The 22246-nt window shown below is 39.5% G+C and overlaps 1 protein-coding gene across 1 annotated transcript; it reads left to right on the top strand.

The window, feature by feature from the left end:
* Nucleotides 1–17810: 17810 nt before the first annotated feature.
* On the top strand, nt 17811–18699 carry LOC147463121 (uncharacterized). The gene has a single exon (XM_086528058.1). The coding sequence runs from the start codon at nt 18006–18008 to the stop codon at nt 18516–18518; it is 513 nt and encodes a 170-aa protein (XP_086384184.1). The 5' UTR covers nt 17811–18005; the 3' UTR covers nt 18519–18699.
* The last annotated feature ends 3547 nt before the right edge of the window (nt 18700–22246 follow it).

The raw sequence follows: 22246 nt of genomic DNA, 5'->3' as shown, positions 1-22246 counted from the left end.
TAGAACTCACTTGAGTATACTAAATGAGTTATCGCAACGAGAAGGTGTCGCAAAGAATATCTCTTCTCTCAATGAAAGTAATATGATGACGTAACTCATTAGCAAAATTTAAGTTTTTGACTTGTTATCTTATCGCATCAGTAAACAACCCACCATAACTAGTGTTCAAGGTTGAGAAATTGACTTAAATATGAAGAGACTAAACCTAGTTGGAAACATGCTTTACCTTACGGTAAGCAAACTCCAACTAGAGCGATACATGCTTTCTAATTGGGATGCTTGGTGCTAATGTACGTACTTCACATATCCTTTAGTACAAGATTACGCTCGTCATCTGTCTATCCTCTTATAGTACTGAGGCGTGCTTCCTCACCGTTTATAGATAGTCTTCCAGAATGATTGGTAAACAAGGATCACAATGTCTTACAACATTGATGAGAGGAATTAACAATGTTATAAATAATTGTCTTAGTTAACTTGAAAGCTCCACAAGCATCCAAACCGAGCCTTGATCTCTATTGGTGATTGTTAACTCAATCCATGAATCTGCATGCCGCTCCAAATCAGAGGGACCCTCTTTAACCTTGTTCCACACTGGCTAAACCAAACTCCTTGAGTTCCTAAACCATGTTGTATCCCATGTGACAACATGTGCCAAAGAAAACCCTACATATAGATCCATAACTGCATAATTATGGACTCATATTATCCACGTGGAATATGTTCCAAAAAAGGATCTAAAAAAAGAACATCCTTCAAGTACGAGATGTACTTGTGTGTGGAGGTAATTATAAACACTCAACGACATGAGTGAGAGCGACCCTCTTTAACCTTGCTCCACACTAGCTAAACCAAACTTCTTAAGTTCCTAGACCATGTTGTATCCCATGTAACAACATGTGCCAAGAAAACCCTACATATAGGTCCATAATTGCATAATACAAAAACTCAGTCGGGACATTGCGGCCCAAAATTCTTTGCTTTTACATGACCTTGTCATGTTTTTGAAGAGAAAAATGGATAAAAGCATTCAAGTTTATTCATTCAACTTGAAAAAGTCAAACAAAGCATATTCAAAAAGGGAATAAAACCAAATCATATGCACACCTAGAGGTTGAACATAACGTTCACTTATCTATAGTCACGTGCACTTTGCAAATCGAAAGATACAACTAGAAAGATGTCTTACCATAAAACTAGTCTTAGAGAGGTAATATATTGGTGACCTGTTAAACACTAAATGAAAAATTAGTAAAAAATAAGGAGTAGAAATTGGTAACCCTGGGTGTTGCCTTTGCAATCCAAACCCCTTGGTTAGCTTCTACAATGTCCAATCGCTTGGGTAGACTTTGCATGAAAATTACTCAACCTAGTAGCCAACAATGATGAACATAGTCTATCCTGGTCAAAAGTATTTGGAATCAACTGAGAAAGTTGAGTTTGTCCACTATCCCTTGGTAGATTGCGGAATTATTTCCTTGAAAGTTCAATTGTGCTAAGCGCAAATCATGACTCTCAATACCTATGGAGTGATTATGTATTAGCTGAGTCATACCCCACTCATAGGGACATAATCAATGATGCAAATAAGCAACAGATGTTCTGTAGTTGGAATTTTATTCACAACTAAGTCATGAGAGAATCTTCTTCCTCCAAGAACAGAGAAGAAAGATGTCAAATACCCTACTAGGTTTTCTCAGGTGTTTACACAAGAGATTATCTGTGTGGAGGATCTCTTAATGTATTCATGTCTTCCCATGAATCAATTGCTTGATAGCTAGGCCATGCCTACTTGATACCCATAGAAATTTGCATTGGGATTGGTTGCACCTTGTGCATAGAGCCAATGATGTAAAGTGCTCACCGTTGCATACATATACAACAATTGGAAGCCTATCTACTGTTAGGTTAAGGTGGATTGGTTAGTGTGCCATTCATGGCATAAGCATGATTAGAATAGAGTTAGCTTAGGGCTTGATATTGGACACACAATACACTAGAGTATAGTTGCAAAATGATAGACTCACATCTATTCAACATAATGTGCTTCTATATGGGCATATACAAAGAGACATCCTTTTGACACATGATCATAAAATGTGCTGCCTATGCAGAAACATGATGTGACTGCCTATGCTATGCACAAATACAAGTGGTTGTGCTTTATACAAGGATTGTAAGAGGTTCTTCACATGGGTTATTGACACATGACTTTTCTAGGTGGAAGAGGTTGTTCACACAAGAGATGCAACAAAAGCCTGCATCCTAATTCCCCTCCCCTATGTGGGTTTTGGTTGCATATCACTCAGACAATCCTCCCCTCAAAACACACTAGGGTGAGACACACAAAACACAAGCCTCCCCTTGAAGACAAATCTACCTCCCCTAGACTCAAAGGGTGTAGGCACACAAAATTTCAGGGTGTAGGCACACACACAAGCCTCCCCTGGTACAAATAGAGGGTAATGTATAATTGAGAGACTGATCATAGTATATTATTACATACCAAGCCAATATTGTTTTCGTTCTCTTCGTTAGAATCTTCACTGGTGGCGAGGTTGATTTTGACTTTTGCTTTATCTTTGAAATGCTCTTTGCGATTGGTAACCTGTGAAGATTTATCTTTGAGTCTGCAATACTTTATAGCATGGTTGTTCTTGCCACAAATCTGATAAAGGTTGACTTTATACCAATCCTTTGAAAGATGATTTGTTCTGCCACAGTGTGTGCACTTTAAGTTCTTTTGGTGATTCCAATTGTAGTGGTTGGATGAGACCACAAAAGTGCCATTTGTCTGTTGTTAATTGCCTTTGAGTTTCTTTTTGTGCTCTTGAAAAGAGTTTATTACATCTTCAATTTTAGGGATTGGGTCTTTCTCTTTAAGCACTGTCATAAGGCCAAAACTTGCATATGGTATTGCTTTGAGAAGCACAACAATTTGGTCTTCATTATCTACATGGCATTTTAATAAATGTCAACTGTGTGCAAATACTTTTGAGCCTATTGACGAGAGATGACACATCTTTTCCAGGCTCCATAAGCAATCCGTAAAGTTGCATTTTTAATGCAATGTTGCTGCAATCGCACCAAAATGCTGCTCTAAGGTTATCCATGCATTGTGTGCATTGGTGCAATAATCTAACTAATGCACAAAGTTGCCGTCAAGGGATGTGAGCAGAATACCGAGAGCTTGCTCATCTTTAGCTGCAAATTGAGCTAATCTCTGTTGTGTTTCCATTCTGTCATCGTCATTTGGTGGCTTAATGAAAAACCATAATTGCTTTCACATTAATTAGCCCTTGGTTTTTGCTTGCCATGTGTGCAAACCATGGCCGTTGAATTTGTCGATTCCCTTTTCTCCCATGATGGTGCATTCCCGTGTGCAGTGAGAGGAAGGTCTTACCCAGGTGATTTGGGCAGTGTCTAGTCCTCGTGATCACTTAACCCTAACAGGTGTTACAAAGGTATTTGTGAATTCACTCTCAATAATATGGATCACCCCTTCACAAAACTTGCAGTATATTTCGAGGCTCAAAAGATTCAAAATTGATGATCACAATTTTTTTGAAGGACTTTGGTGAGCACGAAGGATAGGAATCCTGGGAGCACAGTGAGAAAGAACCCTTTGAAGCCCAAAAAGTCCCTTTGAATGGTTGATGGGGAGCTTTCAAATGCCCTTGGAAGCTTGATGATTCTTTAAAGATTTGGTTCGATGCTTAGCTTATGTTGCTCTTTTACTCGCAAAAACTGCCCCTTAGTAAGGGGGTTTGAATGTGTGGGATATATTTCTTAACAAAACATGAAATTTAAGCTCAAAAAATGCCAAATCTAGAAATTGGCAACATTACGTTGAAGTGTGATTCACAGAAGATGATAAGCATGGGCCGTGGGCCAACGCATAGAAGTGATTAGTGTAGCTGCAGGCACGGAGCGCGATGAACAACCATTGTCTTCAGGAATTTTGCTGCTGAAATTGGGAGAATGCTTCTCTCCACAATGCCAATACTGCGGCCCAACTTGGAGAGCTGAAGCACCTGGCTTTTGAGTTGTAAAAGATGGTTTGATGTTTTTTTTTTGACCGTGAGAATAGGGGCTTACAAAACCATATAGTGGTAGTGAAAAATTTCAAGGCTTCTTGAATGTGAACTTCAAATTAAAATACAAAATATGACCAAGAAGTTTTACAAGCTATTGATGACAAGTAGGTGCATGCCAAGTGGGGCAATCAATTGCTCACGATGATGAGCACACCAATAGTTGGTGACGTAAACAGCAAACTGCAATCGAGGCTATTACAGGCTGTTGACGAAGAGTAGGTGTGTACATAGCTATCAAAATTGTTGACGGGCTTGATGACATGGACAAATGAAGCTTGTATGGTGGGGCCTTGATAAGTTGCAGCTACTGAAGTTTTGCAAGTAGGGCCATGGACCAAAAGAGGCGTAGTAGTGAGACCGTGAGCTCAAATTTGGCAAAGCAGATTGGATGCAATTCAACATGCAAGATACAATGACCGAGTGTAGCAAATGACCGAGGGGAGTGGTGGTGCCAAGCGTTGCAGATGATGGGGGGAGATGAACAATATAGCAGACGAGGCTAGGTCAGCATGCAACCTCGCAAAGCGATGGGCTTCAAGCAATTAAAACATTGTAGAGCAGGCGAATCATAGGTAGGTGAGAGGCAAGGGCCCGTGTGTAGGGCAAGGGCGAAGAGCACATGCTGGATTGTGAGGCTTCAGGCCTTGGTCGCTTTTGACAGGACCGTATGCAAAGTGGGCAGGTCCCCCTCCTTTTCCTTTTTGGTGTGTATTGCGTCCTTGGCCTCCTTTGCTTCAAAAGTGGAGATTCTTCCATGTGGTTTTGTGGAGTTTAAAGACCACCTAAAGCCTCTTTTTAAACAAAAAGTGTGAGCACCAAATGCTCTCAAGCACACACACTTACACACAAATCCTCCGAGCTATTCCAGAAAACCAAAAGAACCAAGCTCAAAAGCTCGTTTTGAATTTGGGTATTAATTTGTGATGCTCAATGAAAAATATGTGTGAATAGGCTTAAAGAAAAGCTAGGAGACACAACTACGCACACATCACACGAGCTAATTTTACTAATGCAAAAAGTTATTGATTAGGTTAATTATTATGCAAGAAAAAAACACTAAATTGATGGATAACAACTAAGATCTTAATTAGTTATAATTATCTCACTAGGGTAGTGGCCCATGGACGTGCCCTCAATGGGATAATTGAAAAACAAACTGGAGCGTTTATTAGATGTATGAATAATAATTGTATTGGCCAAGAAGAGGCAAACGATGTAGCATAGAGAGTAATTAGGATCAATTGTCGTCAATCCTTGATCTAATGTCAATCGATAGTACCTTGGCACATAAGAGAAGCCTTGCTTTGCATAAGTTCATCAAAAAGATGAGATGGAATGCAGCTCAAGTGCTCATAGCTAATAGGTGATCGTGGTGACACACATATGTCAAAGCAAAAAGGAGTCGACCTTGTCGAGCTTTCCTTAAGAAAATCAGTCTGTCCAAAGCGTACATCCTATTGAGAGTGCTTAGATTGCCCAATCTTGAAATAGATAGCTTAGGAGGAAGCTTAGCTATCAAATTTCATCTTACTGCCAATATCTACTCGATTGAGGCAATGTTTGCTTGTCAAGTTGGCACTGTAGAAAAACTTGCTAAGTTCAAAATTTAAACTTAAAGGTAACATATTACCAACTTTTGCAACCACTTTCCTTGTTTGGCATCAAAAGTCAACACATCTGGTGGTATGATTGTGCTTTCAATGTACTTTACATACCTATTTGCTTGCACACTGGCAAGCTACAATGGCTTTGAAGTGATTATGCATCCAATGCATGGAACCTGCCCTGCAAGCCTTGCTCCCCCCCTCCTCTAGGTAGCACAGGGAGGAGATATCAAAAATATAGTAGGCGACGTAATACACAAGCCAATTGTTAAGTATCCATGTATGGAGCCTTGCTCCCTAGTTGAAACTAATACCATGGTGCATCTTATGGCATTATCTTATTAAAGAGAGTTAAAAGAAAATTAACCACGTCGGTTGTCGACCTTGTCGAGTAATCTATCATACTAAAAACTTAAAAACATCTACAGTAATTGTAGAAACAAAGCGTACCTGGGGTTGCCCAATACTGATGGCATGCATCCTCAAAATCTCATTGGATTTGTCTTGCCGATACTGGGTTGTTTGGAAACTTTCCTAGGAGCCATGCCCCTGCAAACCCAAACTCCATCTAGAGAGAAAAGTGTATGCCATATTTTTGAATAGCTATAAATAGTTAGCCTTGTCGAGTACCTCTATCTTATAAGCCATAGGGTTACTTTAACAAGCCACAATCCTTGCTTGTACTTGCAGTACTGCAATTGGATAATTGTTACCTTTGTCTCTTGACCGCTTTGGAGCAAGAGCCTTTGCTTGACAGTGGTCTTAAAGCTCATGTTTTTTCTTTGCTAATAGTATTTTTGTCATAAATTTGTGGTTCATAGTCACTTTCACAAGCCTTGATTGTACCATGATTCTTAAATTGCACAAGTGGGTAAAAAATTTCACCACAGCACACAAACTTATTGCATACCATAGTCGTTGAGCATATTCTTGAAAAATGTGTCAACAAAATCAAAAGCTAATGTGTACCTTTTTAATTACTTGCATCGACTTGCCTAGATGACCATTGGCTTGTGTGCCTGATATGTCCTATTTGAGAAAAACAAGCAATAAATACCATTTGAGCCCTGGTCCATTGGTAGGCTTTCATGTTTACATCAGGCTCGACAAAGCCTTGCTTCTCCTTGTACTTTTGATGGGATTCATTTGGAATCCATTGCCAAAATGAATCCTATACATCAACAACTCTTTGTATAGCAATGGTTCTCCACAATCGCACCATGCCGTGCATGGATTTTGCAGGAGTTTGTACCTGCCCGTGACCTTGTCCGTTGCCTAACATCAAGCCCTGAGAAATTTTTGTATGCTACTACATAATCGCCGTATGAAAGTGGTTATGGTTTTCACCGTTGCACATCCGTCATGTTGTAATTGACTATTGTGAGAGGGTACCCGAAGGGTGGCCTCATGAGACTTTCAAGCTTGGTCTTTTCTTGCTGTTGTGGGACCAACTTCATAGAGTGGGTTGGGGGGGCGGTGGGTGTTAGTAGTGACTAACATAGGCTACACCAAATATGCATCAAGCGGGAGATATGCTATGGGTGTGCATAATATTTCCAACTTACCTTGTATAAGTCTTGGGCTCACTTGGAGTTCCGCAGTTGTATATGCTAGTTAGAGGGCTCAAGCTTAAACCCATACTAGAAGGGATTGTGGTGAAAGCCTTTAAACGGAATCCTTTATGCAAGGAGGCTTCATTCTGGAGTATCCACTCTTGAGGATCCACTTTTGAGAGCTCCCTCTCTCTTGAGTGTTCACTCTATGGCCTAGCCTTGAGCTTAATGCCCATGCTTAAGAGGCTAGGACTAATCCATTGTAATTAGAGAAGCTTGATTAATCCAATTCCTATTTTCTCCTTAGTCTACTTCTTCTCTACATTTCATTATGTCATGAAGTAGTATTACACTCTCATTATTTTATATTTGAGAGAGGTATGTATTTCTTGCTATTAACCACTCCTATTCTTCTATAAGCCTTCAATTTGTGATATTTAGCATCACTAATTATGTTGATTAAGTTGGGTCTTAATCTTGTAGTTAGTGTGTGTGCCTTATTGTTTGCTTGTGTGTAGATAGGTTTTATGAAACTCTAGCACCATTCACCTCGTGTGTGTAGCTATTGATGAAGTGCCGTGATTGACATGTGGTGATTGGAGAGGCCAACACCAATGTAATTAGTGTGAGCTTATCATTAGTGTGCTTGGGGTTTCTAGTCTTCTGTAAGCGAGACTTTGGTGGACTTGATGTGTGTAGGAGTTGTTTGATCAGTGATTAGAGTATTTTTAGAGTTAGTCTTGCCATGGCTAATCTCTACTTGCATTGGAGAGGTGATCTCTTGAATCCTCTATTTCTATTCATCTGATGCTTGTGCTTCCATATCCTAGCCGGGTTGTCGATCCACAGATTTGATAATTTTGTGTGGGTTGCGATTAGGTCGTTGCTACAACGCCTCCCAACAGGGGGGGGGGGGGGGGGGGGTTGCCCAAAATAGGGCACACCAAAAAGCTATAATTTAAAAAAATAACGTTTTAAAAACATGTTCTGCAGTGATGGCGGCTCTGTGCGACTTAGAAAACGCTCATGCCAGACTGTGTGTTGCTCACTAGACTTGCTTCATTTGACAAGGAAGCCTCTACAGGCTGTTGCAAACCCAATGGGAGAGAGAGCATGCCATTTTGTGTAAGTCGTCTGATCCGCCCTATTGTGTGCAAGGGGGTTTTCCCGCGGCCCTTCCTTATATTGGATCCATCCCCCTATTGGATCCGTCATGCTCAATTCAAGGGATCTTGCCCACAACACTACAGCCCGAGAGAGAGAGAGAGAGAGAGAGAGAGAGAGAGAGAGAGAGAGAGAGAGAGAGAGAGAGAGAGAGAGAGAGAGAGAGAGAGAGAGAGAGAGAGAGAGAGAGAAAGCATACATAGACATGCAAAGACATTTTCCCTTGAGCTCTGATACCAATGTGAGACTCTGGGGACTGGAGCATGCAGCTTTCCACCCAACTGTGCCCTGTATAGGCGCTTCCTTGCTAATAATAGAGACCCCCCTGTACCGCATGTCGTCCTGGCCCTTGGCCTACCCGGTCTTACCCTAGGCCTAACATTTCTCTTCCTCTTGAACGTTTTTGTCCATCTCTTGACTATGTGATGTTGACAAATTGTGTGAGCTTTCATGCTATGAGTAAGCTATGTTTGTACATGATAAACTTAAGTGGAAATTGTCTATGCAATTTGCGTTGAATTGTTTTAAGAAGAATGACACTTGGGACTTGGTATATATGAAAGAGGGCATGGACATTCTTCCTTGCAAATGGATCTACAAAATGAAGATCAATTTAATTGATGATAAATCAAAGTACAAGGCTTGACTATTTTCCAATGGTTTTAAGCAGCAAAAGGGTGTTGATTTTGATGGAATCTTTTTGCCAGTTGTGAAGATGACCACTCTTCTCTTAGTGCTTGCATTGGTAGCCATTGAGGATATGGAACTTGTTCAAAGGGATGTCAAAATAGCATTCCTACATGGGGATGTTATTGAAGGCAACATAAAGATGATTTGCAAACTTAGAAAGGATCTCTATCACATCAATGGTATCATAAGTTTGATGCTTCTATGAGGTCTCAAGGTTTCAGAAGGAGTGACAAAGATCATCACCTCTACACTAAAAAGGCTATAGATGGTAGTCTTTTGATATTTATCTTGTATGTACATGACATGCTTATCACGCCAAGAAAAGTACTAATGAGATAGATGCATTGAAATCAAAGTTGCACAAGAACTTTGATATGAAGGATTTGGGAGAAGCCAATCATTTTCTTCGTATGTGGGTTTTTAGAGATAGGAGCATAAAAAGTGCTTTATTTATTTGAGACTGAGTACATTTTCAAGTTACTTCAATATTTTCATATTGAGAAGGGGAAGGTATCCAATCGCTCGTCACCTCAATATGTAAAACTTAGCCACATTGATTTTCCTAAATCAGAGGAGGAAAAGGCTGAAATGGTTGTAGCTCCTTATGCGCTTGAGGTATGCCATAATTGCTACACATCTAGACCTTGCATTATGCATCTGCTATATTGGTAGCTTGATGTATGCCATGATTGCTACACGTCTAGACATTGCATTTGCAGCGGGAGTAGTTAGCAAATACATGTCTAATCCTAGTAAGAAGCATTGGAAGGCAGTGAAAGGAGTGATGAGATATTTGAGCGGTAAAAAAGATAATTGCTTATGCTTTGGGAGCAAGGAGACATGTATAAAAGGATACACGGATGTTGATTATGTTGAATATGTTGTCATCTCTAAAGATTGCAAAGAAGCTATTTGGATTGCCCATCTAGTGGAAGATTTATGCGTTAATATTGAGATTCTGATATTGCATTGTGATAGTCAAAGTGCTATTCAACTAGCACAAAATCTTGTATTTCATGTGAAGACAAAGCACATTTAGATCAAGTATCATTTCATTTGTTGAGGACTAGTGCATCCAGATTGTCAGGGTGCACACACATGAGAACCTTGTTGACCTTGTCACAAAGGGTTTACCTCCAAAGCATTCTAATAACGTGACTTGATGGGTATTGGGTAGAGCCATCATAATCTACTTACCCTTTTCTCTGCTTATTGACACAATGGCCTTTAAGTGGGAGGTTGTTGGGGATAAAGGCCATTAGGCAAATGCCATCACAGACTAATCTCTCTAACTCTAATATGATTCTTTCTTATTGATAATATAGAACAATAAAGAGCTCACACATAGTGTGAGAAGTAACTCCACCAAATTCTCTCTCTCTTCTCTTAAAATGCATCACTTTTGCATTGCGCACTTGTTGAATCTCCACACAAATGGCTTCAATAGTTCTTCCATCTTGCCCTCAAAGCCATCTTCACTCCTATAGATGAAAAATTGCACTTCTATTCAGCTGCTTGCAGATGCGCTTGTATGATGCCCTCCTTTATGTAGCTATCCATAATGTTTTGTGTAGAAATTTTTTTTGAATTCTTAATGGCTCCAAATAAACTAGAAAAATTGGGCCTCCTCACTAGCAAAGACTCAAAACTAAAAGCATATAATGAACAAGCTCAATGCAAGTTTGATTTTATTTGGATTCATAAATAATCCAATGACTACTTTCCAATCCCATCATTTTTAGGGAGAGCAATAAGAAAGAAAGCATACCTCTTTCAAAGCTTATTGACCTAAGGAAATAAACATAAGCTACCACCTATGTCCGCATGCATGGATACAATCTTCTGTGATACTAGTGCAACCATCTGCTCTTATACTAGTGCAACGTAGGCAAAAATCTAGGTATCAAAGCCTCTCACAAGAAGAGATCTTGTGAAGATCTTTCTACTTAAGAGCACTACAATAGTCTAAACAACTAACCATAGGAGTCCCTCATATTAAGATTGGGCCCTAACTGTTCACACTTGGTCGAATACTAGTCAAGCATGTGGTGTGTCCAAGCTACACAACCATGAGTCTTACCATACATTGAGTGATATTTTTTGAGGGAACCCCTAAACCCGAGCATACAAATTGGGCACATATGAGTTGAACTCTAAATCAAGGAAAATGATTTTATGAAGAGTACTATTCATCATCAACGAAAACATTGCATTTATGATGCTTCTCGTAGATATGAGAGTTGTACTGTAGGTCCACTGCCATCCTCCTTGTTGTTGCCTCTGCATAGATCAGCAAGACACTTCCACAAACAAGCAAAAGTGTACATAGTCAATACATATAATTCCAAATTTTATCCGAGAACATCATGAATAAAAATAGATTGAACCACATTCATGATATATAAATACCAAAAAATGATACACAGCGTCAAAACCATAAACATGTAAGTAATGTCAATGTCATAGTAGGAGTGGAGCCTCACTAGTCATCATAGGGGTTAAAATGCGATGGCATGTCATACTCATGATCAACATCTATAGAGGTAGATGCCTCCTCTTGGCTTCTGTTTTTAGGGCAAAGCAAGGGCACCACATAATATGTGATCAGAGATTCATCAATATCAATCGCAGCGAACGCCCATCCAAAGGATACACATGTAGCCAATACGGGTGTTGTACCACATCCTAGCGATGAAAGCCCACAACAAAATGGTAAAATGCAAAAATACTTGCAATTTTTCATTATCATTTGAATTTTGTTTGTAGGAATTTTCTACCTATAGGCATGCACATCGACGAGCATGTCTAGAGAGTATAACATTTATATACACTATGCATCTTTCTTTCATAATTTACTCATTCTAAAACATAGTTATAACAAAAAGAACACATAATATAAAAAAAAAGAGCAAGTTTTCTTTTGCACATGGAAGAAAAATTCAATTGAACACAATAAAGAATCCAACATATCTCTAAAGTGACCCTAGCAATGCCTCTATGGTAAACATGTTTTGGTAACAAACCAAGGTACCTCTAGACATGCTTATTGACATGCATTCTTAAAGGCAATCTCATAGATTTGTCTTGTTGTTGAGACATGTCTAAATTTTTTGAAAACATTTGTAAGTTTTTTTAAACATTTAATTTTTTCTATATGAATTAACTACCTCTGGACTTGAACGTGGACGGGCATGTAGAGAGAGAACATGGAAGAACATAACCATACCAAAAAGAACACAAGATAAAAAATTGTCAACCTATTTGGAGAGTTGTAGAAGAAAAGACCATGCTTACAACAATGAAAATGCCATGGTGCTTTCTTGTTGTAGGGGCGGGGGCGCACGACATCGTGTAGTCAATCAACTCTAAGGAGCTTCGAAGGCAAGACCACTTGGGCTTCAAAGTCAAACCTTTCTCTAGGGCTGCACAAAACCGTGTGGGTGATGGAGCACATGGACGTTGCGGGCAAGACAATAGTGCAACATGTGGCCTTTATGGGCAAGACGACGAGCAAGAAGCTGATCTATGAATGAGCGAGCAAGAAGCACGGAATGGGAACGATTATGGTTTCATTAAAGTAGGAGGCTTATGTTTTACACGCTCGCAAAATTGCATACTCCTAGTGATGCTAAGTGACGTTGATGCAGGGTCTTGATGACAACACTCAAGGAGGTGAAATTCTATTGCTTGACACGCGAGCAAGAAATGTGAATGCAATCAAGAAATGATCGCCACTTCTTGAAGCAAGTATTCTAGCGACTGAATGTGGTGCAATTTCCACCATTGGATGGAAATTGCATCTGCACCTTATATGGTTATATTTGTGTTTTTTATGTTTAGCCTTAGGTCTCGCATATGGAAGCCCTTCGTCGCAAATTTTAACTTTTTGTTTACTTGAATTGGCATTCTCACTAGAAGTGGCCATTCTAGAGAGTAAAAATAATGGAAGGGATAGAATGTTGTCATCATGGCTTCATTGTCCCACTTTCCACACCGTACTCACGCCACTTTGCTTTTTGTTTTCTAGGTACTACCACATTTTTCTGTGAAAAATATTCGATTTCTTTATTAGTTTATACCATGTTCATTCCAAAAAACTTTCAAACATGATTGAAAATCTATTAAGATCTTGGCATGCCCTTTGGATTTGGCGGGGATTTGGCACTGTGCTTAAGGTTCACTCCTCTTGTAAAGCAAGTTTGGAGCATTGAAGCTAGTATGGCTTTTCATTTGTATTTGGCAAGGTAATTGGTCGTTGTAATCAGCATCGGATTCTATTTTAACAAGTTATTTTGACATTTGAGATTCGATTTGGCACGGCCAATTGAGGTCCCTAGTTGAGGTTACTCATTGTTGACAATCACTACTTCAACTCACAAAAGTTTTCATGGCGCTATTTAATACAAGGTAATCATTTTTTTCTAGCTCCCCACAACACGCCACCATGGATTCAAATATAGAAATGCATCATGCTTTCAATTTGGAAAGCCTTGCACTCGTTAGACCTACTGTTGCACCACCATAGGCTACTCTCATGGAGGATACTCATACTGCAATTGGCACGAACAACAACATAGAATTGCTTGATCCTCAGGGATCTTCAGAAGTTTGGAGCATTGCAATCATGCATGTTTGAATGAGATTTTCACTAAACGGTATGATCTAGTAGTGCAATACATGCCTCAACAAGCCAAGGGACCTACAAGTGAGTATCCTTGGTTTTTTTCACACTCTAAGCCTGAAATCCAATCCTTGGTGTGTCAAAGCAAGGTTCCAATCTATACCCATTGCCAATTCTCACTTAGAAAGAGATGGACAAGTTTTTGAAAAACACGAAACCATTGATCTTGCAAGGGGAGGAAGGGCACAACAGAGATACGATAAATACACAATATGCTAAGGAAGCCAAGTGTAACTTTTTGAAAGCAGAAATTCACTACTTGGGACATGTAATTTCTATTGTTGGTCTACATATGGATCAATCCAAAGTGGATGCCATCCATAAATGGTCTTCTCCAAAATTTTTTTGGAAGAGCTCCAAATTTTCTTAAGATTTGCAAGTTTTTACTATAGGTTCATTAAAAACTATGCTAGAATTTTTGTTTCTATGATGGACCAATTGAAAGCCAAGATCAACGAATTTCATTGGGAAGAAACTCAACAACAAAGGTTTGATGCACTTAAGGTTTCTCTAACTACTGCATTCATCTTAGCTATTGTGGATCCAATGAAACCTTTTGTGCTTGAAACAAGTGATAGCAATTGAGCTATTGGAGAAGTTCTTTGACAAGATGAAAGATGAATTGCTTTTGAAATCAAGAAACTTGATTCTGCATAGTAGGATTATTTTGGTTATGAAAGAGAGCTATATGAAATAGTGTACACTGTGAAAAAGTGGTGGCATTACCTGTATGGTGCTCAATTTGATATAGTGTTTGACCATGAAAGTATAAAATGTTTTACACAACAATCTGACTTGAAGGGTCAAAAGGCCAAGTGGAGCGCCTGAAGGCAAGAGGTCTCTTGCATCATCCTTTGGAGATTCCCAATGGTAAATGTGAGAGTATCTCTATGGATTTTATTGTGGGTCTACCAACCATCATACAAGGTCATGACTCAATATGAGTGATTGTAGATAGGTTGACTAAACTTTGTAAGTTTATTCTAACCAAGTCCACCATCAAAAATCCAAAGTTGATAATTTTGTTTTTTGACAATTTGTATAGGTTATCTAGACCGCTCAACAATATTGTGAGTGATCATGATCCCAAGTTTAACAGTCATTTCTAGAGGGCTATCTGGAAACACAACTCAATATCAGTACTGCAAAGACGGATGGGTAGATTGAACGTGTTAATCAAGTGCTAGAGGATATGCTAAGAGCGTACACTAGCAAGAAGCAATCCAATTGGGAAGATTATCTCCCTATTTTGGATGAGAAAACTGAATGGCCCTCGGGATTGAGGGCAGAGGAGTTGTTACATTATTAGAGATCCCAAATGGAAAGTGGTAAAATATATCTTTGTTTTTATCGTAGGTATTCCCACCAAAAATTGTGACCATGATTCCATTTGGGTTGTGGAATATTTGCTAATGAATATGTGTAGCTTTATTGTACAAAATCAACAGGTATTTGATACCACTCTTTGCTTCCGTTGTACCTTGAGTGGAAATTTGAAGTGTTGCTATACAAATAGTGCATGCTTCTTTGCTTCATTTGCACTTTGAGTGGAAAATGAAGTGTTGCTACAAATGGTTCATGCTTCTTGTCTATGTACTTTTGCTCAAATCCCAAAGGTTTCTTGCTTGGAAAAATACTTTGAATGCGCTCTGGCCTTGGTCACAATGGTGCTCGTAGTTTGTAGCTTTTAATCCTTAGTATGACAATCTTGCTAGAGCAAGTGCTCCTACTAGATAAGACATTGACATCCTAAATGTTCCACTTTCTCCCCTGGGCACCTTATTCATGGCTGCTTCTTCCATAAGCTCTAATAACATTAAGCCGTTGTTCCATGGAATCTCTCACTCCCTTGTATGTTTGATTGTGTGCTCATTAGCATATTGCCTCTCTGAGATTGATGAGAATAGATGACTTCTTAAGAGCTTGATGTTTCATTGTATGAATATATAAGAAAGTTAGATTTCATGATGCTATTTGATGCTAGTGTGAGCTTATATGGATGTTGCTCAACTTTGCGTCTGTCTTTTCCTACCTTGACAAAGCTATTTGCAATTGACACACACAAGATGGGCGTGGAAAAAATGCAAGATTGTCCACGAGAGAGAATCTTGCAAATGAATGACCTAAGTCTTAACCCCCAAACTCCACAAAACAATCTTTGGAGTTGGTATTTGATATTGTTAAACTGCCAAAAGTAGGAGGCCCTTTTTTGCACTTGAGTTTATTTGTGTTTCTCAACACTTATTGCATGAACCACAATGGGATTGATTCTCACCACCTATATGTAAAAACTGATCCATGTAAGCATATTGAGAATATATCTAAAAACACTTGTGCTAAAATAAATGATTGAGATGCTTTATTGGTTTCATTGCTCAACTTCTCCTCCTCACATTCCAGAGTTCCAATCTATACAACATAAACTCACCATTAGATTAAAAATAAAGATAGCATTTTTAATCAACCATTACACGCCCAACTATCCCAATTGTAATGCTAACCACATACAACATAAGGGTGTCCAATATCGTAATATCCTTCCCACAAAGGGTAGCAATTGTTCTCACTTGCCAATAAGGAATTGATTGGACTATGAGCTATGAAAAATGTGGAGAAGATCTATAAAATTGTGCAAAATCTTTATAGGTATCCATTTGGCATCTTCTTTAGGGTGGTCAAGAGATATTGATTGTAACCGTGCTAGTGCGTGTAGTGGTGGTCTCATGATCAACTATTTGTGGAGGAATGAGTTGCTCTTCTTGGTCTACAAGCGAAGGTGGATCCTCATAAATAGGTTGTGGAGGTAGGGGTCCTCAAAAAGGTCTTAAGAGGCTTATGTAGAATGCATTGTGAAGATGCTAGTGTGATGACGATTCAAGTCTAAATACTTCACAAGTCCACGTATTTCAAGCATGAGCCAAAGGTATTGGAGAATGGAAAAAATCTTGACAATCGTAATGTCCATTATATTTTTCATTAAAATCCATAGAAGGGGCACATAGAGTGGCCACAAGAAGTCTATATCTAAAATGAAAACTTCACCCAAAAATATAGTACCTCATAGGGCTAGTGAGCTTTATATTGTAATGTAAACAATTGCAAGACATGAAATACCATATCCACTTGTTAAATTGTATTTCTTAATCAAATAATCAAATGCTATTATGGAGAAATCCATGTATTTCATTATATAAATATATTTCTATCCTGAGATTGATTTAGCACACAAGTAGTAAATGAATTAATGATGTAAGTTTACCAACAACTCAATCACCTTGCATTTGGTTCCTCCATAAATAATGCAAAAAATTGCAAATTGGATGCTTATCTTGAGTCTATTGATTTTGAAGTTTAGAACTCTTGAAAGAATCTGCACTAAAGAGGGATTGCCTTTGCAATCTCTAAAGTTAGTATGAAGTTGGACATACTTGCTGACATCATAAGTTAAAACATGGTCACTCTAGTAAATTTTAAAGTATACATGATAGAGAGTTTTGGCCTTGATATTGGAATGAAAATTAAATCGTGCACCTAATGAAAGCAAAGAAGAAAAACTATGGTACAAAGGAAACATAGGAAGTAATAGTTATGGAAATATTAATGGTGAAAAGGGATGGATACCTATCAATTTTTTGAAAGGTAAAAAGTTGTTCTCAGATGTTCCTTGGCCTAGCATGATGGAAGCACGTTTAAAGTTCCTTTAATAGACCAATCTAAAAACTATCAATAGTAGAATCCAATCCCCATGGAAGGAATGACATGCTACTCGATTAACACTTTGTTTAGCAGATGTCGCATACAAGACAAATAACCACAAAACTCTATTGTAAAGCAAAAGATTGATTAATAAATATCTATATGTACCGACCAGTTCCACGCTAAGACAAGGTGCTGCCTTTTGAAGGCTTTTTTTACTTAGTGAGCCCAAGGCTCTTTTTCAAGTATCCACGTGGCATCAAATTTAAAATTTTAAAAAATCGCTGCCATGAAAAGTGCTAAAACCGCGTGAAAAAGCTAGATAGCGTAGTTCAAAAGCGCTGCGTGCGTCACAGAGAATCGTATGAGATCGCGAAAAAATTTCTGCAGTGGATGCGCCTTGTGGAAAAGGTGTGAGAGAGCGATTTAGAGTTTCGAAATAACCGACTCGATTGCGAGCAGATTCTGATGGCCACACATAACATACCCGCAATGATTAGAAGCTCTACTTTAATGCCTCATGTTAGCAACGCTCGGAGTTGATGTAAGATTCGCAGGAATCCTCGCTCAACCTGGCTCCAAGATAGACTCGTTTCAGAAAAGGTTTCTGTGGACTTCTATTGAGATAGTGTTAAGATCTAAGGTCCAAGGTCTCTGTGCCATTCTCAGTGCGGGAATTGACAGTGTTGTAAAGGCAGAGCTATATCATGATCTTGTACGAAAGCTATCCAAAGAGGTGGAAGCGTTTGTAGATGAAGTCTTTATGGAGGTAGACGATTTCATCGTACGTTTTGTCAAAGGAAACCAGGAGCTTGTTGCAGATACTGGGTCTACGTGGGAGGTGAAGAGACTGACGGAAACGATCGACTGGGATCTTCGTCTTCGAAAGTATTCATCATCCAAGTTTTTGGCACTGCAGGTACGTGGAGAAGTCGATGACACCATCTGGGTGAATGTCACAGCGGAAGATGCCATAGAGGATATGGTTGTGCAGAAGGCAGAGTTGCCACTGAAGCGAAGCCCTACAATATAATTGTTAGGTTAAAATGATAGTATTTATTTTGTTAGTGAACATTTTACCATAATGGGTGTTGGGCTTACAAAGCCAGTAATACTTTTACAGACTGTGAATACGTAGTTTCTTGGTTTTTGAACTCTCTCTCTCTCTCTCGTTACTGCATTGCTGTCTGATATGACGAGTCGCATGTCCTGTCAAATTTGTGGTATGTAGGTTGTACGCAATGGCAAAAGTGAAGTGTGGACAGAAAACTTGCTTGTTTCGATCTTGTGTTGACACTAGGTTGTCATCTGGCTAATTGCATGGTTTAAAATACAAAATGCATATCCAAAACAATGTTGCATTTTGCTAATCTCTTGGGAAATGCAGGACTTTCTCTGTGCACTCTTATCTCTGATTAAATTGCATGCTCCTTATGTGGTGGCTGTGTCTTTGTGAGCAATCGGTGCGTCATAAATACCTCGGGGATGGAGATGGGACATTTTGGAAGGCGTGCAGAGCTTCACCATCTCTGACTTCTGTTTACAAGATTGTTCTGGGAATGTCTTAACATAATCTGCTTGGCCCGGATGTCAGGTGTTAGAAGATAGAAAAATATTCAGATTGCTGGGCATCTCAATGGGCTTCAAGGTCACTTTCTCTCACAGATGGGAGTGGGTGATGCACAAATTTAGACAAAAAGTTATCAAGTGGTAAACATACGTGTCCTCCATCTCCTCAAGGGCTTTTGTACTTAACCACTATATTTTACCCTCTCTAATATACTTTCTGTCATGTTGGTCTCTAGCCAAGTACCAACTCAAACAGGCCTTAGCCTTGGCAACAAATTTTCTTTGGGGAGGTAATGAAAACCACACAAGAATCCCCAAAGTCTCTTGGGATATATGCTGCTTGTCAAAAGACAAAGGTGGACTGGGCATTCTGAATTTGGAACTTCTGGCCATCAAAATGGCAGGCAAATGGATCATGAGGGTTGAAACCTCTCATGACTTTTGGACCCTACTTCTCTTGAAAAACATAAAAAAATTCAAGTTGCAATCCTACAAGGCCTGGTCCAATTTAGAATTAAGAGATATTTTGATCTCACCTATCTCAGTCATTCCTACAGGCTCAAAGCTGATGATCAATATGTGGAAGTCATGGAACTCAATCAAAGCTAGTTGGACCCCCAAGAAAAAATTCTTGGATAATCTCTCATATTTTGGGATAATTCGCTTTGGTTTGGTCATTTTGCAGATCTACTCAAAGAAGGCCTATCTAGAAAAGCTCACAGGTGTTTCAAACCTGGACTTAAAAGATGGAGGGACCTAATCTCAGGAGGTCAACCAAAAGATTCTATTGTTTTGGAAGAAGAATACAATGTCACGTGCACATCTAACCCTATGTGTACGTGGACAAGCTACAGCATGACCAGGGTTCAGTTCAATCAAGTCAGTCTAGAATAAGAAGTGATATGACACTTTTGTGAGTCTGTTCGCAGACCGTGTATGTTTAGACACTTAGATTAGATGCATATCCTCTGGTTGCACACAGCATGATCATCAGATTTCCATCAAAACCCATCAGGAGCATTTTTACAGTGCATAGACCTATTTTCCCTATTTTTGATATTTTTCACTTATTATTTTTAAGTGACTTTTGTTGAGAACTAGGTAGGGCAAAATTGATAAGCTTGTATATATAGAAACCTAGCGCTAGCACTCATGGGCAGAAGAGGCAGCAGGAGCTTCGGTTTAACAGGCACCTTCTCAACAAGACTCCCCACCGGCGTAAACCTAGCGTTTTCAGCCAAGGACCAAAGATCAGCTAGCGTTTTCACTTGCAGCAGAACCTCCAGCCTTTTTGCATTGCAGATCCAAACCGACAGTAGGATACAATAGATCAGCCCTAGCGTTAGTAGATTCTCCCCGCATGACACCAAATCAGCCTAGCATTTTTCGAGCAGCATAATAGCCAGCGCTTTGCAGTTCCATCGCGACAAGGCATTAAGAAGAACCAGCGTTTTCAGTTTTCAGCACTTAGACATAGCAGAACAAGTTCATAACCTCGCAGATCTCACCTTCCCGCAGCAGATCCTCGCCGCACGGTCAGATCCAGCATAGTTTGTAGATTCAGCCCAAAAAACGCAGTTTTCAGCATCTGCGTTTTCAAAGCGCCGTCGTCGCATCGTCGTCATCGACATCGTCACCGATATAGAGTCAGACTTCAGCAAATAAAGATTTGCAGATTTCAGTCATTAGCACTTTCAGATTTCAACCCGTCTTGTTGTCGTTCTCATCGTCGGCAAGTCCAAAGCATTGTAGAGATTTGTGCAATCAATAGTAGACCGCTCTCGCCGTAGAGAGTCGGACCTTTGGAGGAGGGTTTGACAACATTTCCGGTGTCGTATTCTCTTCTCTCTCTATCTCTCAGTCTTAGCACCTTCATTCACAGTGTTCATCCACTTTGTTTGTGATCACTTGCACTCTCTCATTAAAGAATGGAAGGCTCTTCCTTCCCTAAGTAAAAGGAACCTTGACCACAGTTTGGAGCACTCATCTTGAGCAAAGTTCAACATTCATTCTGCTGCACCTTACATACAATATCTCTCATAGGGATGCCACATGGTGCTTGGCCAGATTGGAAAAAATCTCCAAACACATGTCCTTAGAGGTAAACTTCCCTGCTGCACTCTAAAGAAGGCCAAGGCCAATGATTTCATTTTTGGAATTGTGTTGTTCACTTTAAAGCTACCTCCCAAGGTGTCATTTACTATTGAATTTCGTCCTTCCTTTTCTTTAGTATAGCCTCAATGAAAATCAATTATCTATATTTTAAACATACACAATTACCTTGTAAGGCTTCTTCAAATAGGAAATTTCAATGTTAAAGCATGTTCTTTCAAAAGTAAAGGTGCTCAGATAACCACTAAGACCTTAAATCTTGACTGAGAGTATGGCGACCTTCTCATGACCTGCAAGTCCGTACCCTACAAACAGTCTTTCCTTGCGAGCTTTTGTGAAGCCTTAACCTGAAAACTCTTGTTCTGCTTCCCCTTGCCCTTTCCCCTCTCTTCCCTTATGAGGGAGGAGTTAATGTCTTTGTTAGATGCTTTGCGTGATGGCATGGTACCCTTTGACAGTCAGGGAGCGGTACCTGCTCAAGGAATCGCCCATGTCTTTCGGCCTGCTGTTTCAATGTTTATGCCCAACCCCTTGTTTCAGGTAAATGCTGCTTCTGCTCCCTCTAGCACCTCGATTAACATGTTATCAACAGATGTTCCTGCACATGTTCTTGCAAACCCTAACAGATTTCCACCCCAAAATATATCTTATGCTGCAATAGCAGCCATTCCCTCCAACTCTGATCATCCTAGGCTGACCTCTCCAGAGCACAAGCCATAAAGAATTGGTTGGTTGATTTTAATGTAAAACCTGATTTTATATGCCTGCAGGACATTAAAACAAGAGGCAACTCACTTCACTCTAACATAGGAAGACTGGGCGTAGATTACAAATGGTTTACTACGAATCACAGTCTAGGTGAAGGTGTAGCTGCTATTGGCATCTCAATAAAATATAGCCATTTGGTGAATAAAGTACAGTTGTCCACTAAAGGATCCTGGGTTGCAGTATTACTCAGAGCACTCCAAGATTCGGAGGGCTACCTCTTACTTTAAGGGAAATGCTCGAACTTGGTGGTCCACTCTTCTATTGAACAAGAAAGCGCCACTTAAATGGCTGAAATTTAAAAGGCTTTTTATT

This window comes from Adiantum capillus-veneris, chromosome 2, assembly GCF_014529385.1.
Source record: "Adiantum capillus-veneris isolate H3 chromosome 2, ASM1452938v2, whole genome shotgun sequence".
In the NCBI taxonomy this organism is placed as follows: Eukaryota; Viridiplantae; Streptophyta; class Polypodiopsida; order Polypodiales; family Pteridaceae; genus Adiantum; species Adiantum capillus-veneris.
This window is presented reverse-complemented; position numbering and strand designations above follow the sequence as displayed.

Bases quoted from the DNA above. Each gene is read 5' to 3' on its own strand.
- LOC147463121 (XM_086528058.1), top strand. From the start codon at position 18,006: ATGTTAGCAACGCTCGGAGTTGATGTAAGATTCGCAGGAATCCTCGCT.